The sequence below is a fragment of the Asparagus officinalis genome, chromosome 9, assembly GCF_001876935.1.
Source record: "Asparagus officinalis chromosome 9, Aspof.V1, whole genome shotgun sequence".
In the NCBI taxonomy this organism is placed as follows: Eukaryota; Viridiplantae; Streptophyta; class Magnoliopsida; order Asparagales; family Asparagaceae; genus Asparagus; species Asparagus officinalis.
The window spans coordinates 50,575,712-50,580,296 of NC_033802.1; the positions used below are offsets into that span (position 1 = coordinate 50,575,712).

Sequence of the window (4,585 nt, forward strand, 5' to 3'; positions counted from 1 at the left end):
GCTGCTTGCCTCTTCTCGCCGCCGTTCGCCACCACAGAATCAAGCTTAGGGTTTCTGAAAGAGTCACTCGGGCTATCGGTTCTTAACTTCTTATTTGGATTTGTGTGTGTTATACAGGTCAGTCGGGTCAACCCGAACTGACCCGTTTAATAAATGGGTAAATTTGGATTGACCCGTTTATGACCCAATCTATATAACTCAACCCATATACATTATATAAACGGATCGGGTCGGGTTGATAGGTGGGATCATAAATTGCCACCCTAGCCCTAACCCTCATTTGAATCAACAACGATCTTGAGAATGGGAATATTTAGGATTAAGGGGCCATTTTGGTCCATATGGAATGAGATCAATTCCAAATTTAAAATATTTTTGTACCCAAAATTGAAATTGGTCCAATCCAAAATTGAAAATGAGATTCCGGTTTCCAAACATACCACAAAAGGTAGATGATTCAAATATATTATTAATATGGAGTCAGTTTGATTCCATCACTTTACCATAAGAAATCAAAGTACCTCAGATCATAAAAAGTGTAGTAATTTGCCTACGATAAAAAAGATTACTAGACATGACAAAACACCAATGCACAAAGTTCAAAACCTCGTTATTCTACCACAGAACATATGTCTGCTAGCTCATCATTAGAGAATAAGCAAAATTTAAACAGAATTCATATCGTGATAAATCAAAGAGAAGAAGAGGATCAGTCTAAAAGTTCGGAAAGAGAAACTGCAAGAAATAGGTAGGAAATAAAGTAAATATAGCCATGTCCTCCATAACAACTCTCTTCTTCAATCTTAATACTTTCTTGCTGCGATGATCTCTCCCCGGCACAACAGCGTCTAGTACCTGTAGTGAGGTGGCTTGTAGGGACCCTCGATGGGGACGCTGATGTAGTCCGCCTGTGAAGGGCTGAGCTTTGTAAGCTTGGCTCCGAGCTTGCCCAAGTGAAGCGCTGCTACTTTCTCATCAAGATGCTTGGGGAGCACGTAAACCTTCTTCTCATACTTGCCGCTTGCCTTCTCATTCCACAACTCTAGCTGAGCAATCACCTACACAGACACAGCACGAAGTTGTAATTGATTCTTTCAATAGTGGTGACTGATAAATTCTGTTTAAGTTTGGTTTTTATAAAATATTTCATGAGTATAGCTCCCGACTCCTGTGAACTTAAGTGGACCTTTGATTAGCTTTGAGATGTGTGATATATAATACACATCAAGGCTATCTTTAAGGTGCTTACCTCTTGAAACACATCAACACATCTCATAAGAAATCAAAGGGATAAAAAGGCTGGCAGACAGAGCCACCACACGAATTATACTCTTAAAACATCTTGGTGAGTATTTATGCAAATCCAGCTCAAATAAAGACACATTCGAAGTAAAGTAGTATGATGATACCTGGTTGGTGAAGGAGCAGGACATGACAAAGCTGGGGTGACCAGTGGCACACCCAAGGTTCATGAGTCGGCCCTCAGCAAGAACAATTATACCAGTGTTGGTTTCAGGGAAGACCCACCGGTCAGTCTGGGGCTTGATGGTGATTCTCTTGATGCCAGGGTATGTCTCCAAACCTAGCATGTCAATCTCGTTGTCAAAGTGACCAATGTTGCAGACAATGGCATTGTTCTTCATCTTCCTCATGTGGTCCAGCATGATGATGTCCTTGTTACCAGTGGTGGTAACAAAGATATCCGCCTCTGAGACAACATCCTCGAGGGTGAGGACCTGAAGACCCTCCATTAGGGCTTGAAGAGCACAGATGGGGTCGATCTCCGTCACAATAACACGGGCACCAGCCTGCTTGAGTGCAGCAGCACAGCCCTTGCCGACATCACCATAACCGCAGACAACTGCAACCTTGCCAGCAATCATAACATCAGTGGCCCTCATCAGACCATCGGGAAGAGAGTGCCGGCATCCATACAGATTGTCAAACTGTTAACACAAAATATATCATCAATTAATTAATGACATAAAGGAAAACAGTGAATGAACATGATTGAAGGTAGCAGATTATCTAAAGGATAAAGGGACCAGATATTGATTCAAAAACATAAACAAAATATTGGCTCGCAAACTGATAAAGTAACCATAAAGTGAATGGCATTTGGAAAATTTTGTAGTATGTTCAAAACATGATATAATGTTAAACTTATTCAGCTTAATTCAGTGAGAACAATGAATTAATGACATAAAGGAAAAGAATGAATGGATGTGATCAAAGGTATCAAGGTTATCTGAAGGATAAGGGACCAGACATTGATTCAAAAACATATACAAAACCTTAGATCACAAACTGTTAAAAGAACAATAAACTGAAAGGCATTTGGAAAAATTTGTAGTATGTTCAAAACTATGTTACATGGGTACTTCTGATCTTCTAATTTGAAGCCGTACTCCTAACCAACGTGTACTCGTAGCCAAACTATTTGGACACTCCTTGCATATTTGCATACATTTATTGGGGCATGTACTCAATTATATAATACATGTTCTAGTTTAAAACAATTGTCAAACATTTTATAGACATATATCCTACAATTCAATTCCACTTCTTGAAACTCGTTGAACATAGGTCACATTCCGAATTATTATTTTAAAATGTCTTTTGGAAGTCTAGTTCAAAAACTAGTATTTTTCTAATTTATAATCCACATGATAAAAAAATAAAAAATATTGTAGGAATTTTAATCCTCATCCTTGTTCTCATATAAATTATTAATTCCAATGTGTAATATATGTGCATATAAATATTTATATAGTTGTGTCCTCATACCCTAACTTTTACATATTTGCCGAAATTTGCCGTGTCTCATGCCCGTACCCATGCAACATAGGTTCTAAACATGACAAATGTTAAAAATTATTAAGCTTAATAAGTAAGAACAGCTAACGAAAACATACTGATTACTGAGTAAGTTAACCAGTCCAACATCCCAGTAAAATCAGTCAATAGAAAATTCTAATATATAATGAGATCTTAATAGAAAAGATACTGTCTCTCGTTTCTCTATTTAGATATCATAAAATTTGGGTTTTTTCCCTAGAAACCACCTTTAAAATATGCTCATTCTACAGCAACCACCTTTGATTATCAATTTGTATATAAACCACCTTTAAACAATTCTTTGCTGCAATCAACCACCTAAAATAACTTTCAAGTTTTTTCGGGTTTGTTGTAATAATTAGTTTTCAAATACCAAGCATATTAGCGAAATTATCCTTAATGGAGTTTAAGTGGGATAATTACTGAAATAATTAACTAAAAATTTAGCCCAGGTGGTTGATTGCAAAAAGAAAACCTTTAAAGTTGGATTATATATAAATTGACAATCAAAGGTGGTTTCTATAAAATGAAACTATTTTATAGATGGTTTCTATGAAAAAAACCTAAAATCTGAACTTTGAATTCATACTTTCAATTACGATATTACAACAAGGTTTCAATCTTTGCAAGATCTAGTACAACAAATCAACAGCTATCAATTTACACCATTTAAAAGTAGTAAGTTTTGTATGGCTGAAAGATTGTAAACAATTTGTTTTGAACTTCAAGCTGGGGAAGGAGCAAGAATACGAATCAAGTTATCTCACAATCATGAAATCCGCATCATAAATGAACAAATATGAACCCCTGATATGATGAATCTTTTCATGTCTTGTGATGTGCATACAGATAGCATAGAAAGGATACCTTGTCAAGAACTACAAAGATTTTGGATGATATAAACCTTAGACTAGGAATGCTGGGGGGAAAAAGAAAGTGATAACTACTAGATCTAGCTTCAGTTTTAGATCTAGCAGATTAAATAATAATTAATTAGGTTAGATATTTAATTCTAATCAAGTGATAATAATTAATTAGGCTGATATTTAATTCTAATCAAGCGATTCTATGGAGTGGGGAACATAAAAGATGTGCGGAATAGATCTGAGTCTACAAAATAATCAAAAGTCCAAGTGATGTGGCCGACATTATGGAAGATCTAAGCAATCAAGATAAACAGTAGATCTGGATCAAAGACAGAGATAATGTGTAAAGGGTAACCTAGATCCAGACCTAGAAAGAAACAAGAGAAACTCACCTTGCTCTTGGTGACGGAGTCATTGACATTGATCGCAGGGAAAAGAAGGGAATTGTTAGCCTGCATCTGGTAAAGCCTCTTGACCCCGGTGGTGGTCTCCTCCGACACACCGACAATCCTATCCTTCATCTTCCTGTACTTGGTGGGGTCCACCTTGAGCCCATCCCTGATGATTGTGAGCACGATCTGGAACTCAGCATTGTCGGTAGACGCCGGATCGGGCATCTTCCCCGTCTTCTCGTACTCTTCCTCGGCCTTCACCCCCTCATGGATCAAGAGAGTGGTGTCGCCGCCACACACCGACAATCCTATCCTTCATCTTCCTGTACTTGGTGGGGTCCACCTTGAGCCCATCCCTGATGATTGTGAGCACGATCTGGAACTCAGCATTGTCGGTAGACGCCGGATCGGGCATCTTCCCCGTCTTCTCGTACTCTTCCTCGGCCTTCACCCCCTCATGGATCAAGAGAGTGGTGTCGCCGCCGTCAT

At 38.2% G+C, this 4,585-nt stretch overlaps 1 protein-coding gene across 1 annotated transcript in view; it reads right to left on the reverse strand.

Annotated features, from left to right (window-relative positions):
• The window catches only part of LOC109824538 (adenosylhomocysteinase-like), an 8,465-nt gene continuing 4,455 nt past the window's right edge, over positions 576–4,585 (reverse strand). Inside the window, 3 exon segments of the mRNA XM_020391159.1 lie at positions 576–1,058; positions 1,410–1,946; positions 4,097–4,391. Coding sequence (XP_020246748.1) covers positions 849–1,058; positions 1,410–1,946; positions 4,097–4,391 — 1,042 coding nt within the window. The 3' untranslated portion in view covers positions 576–848.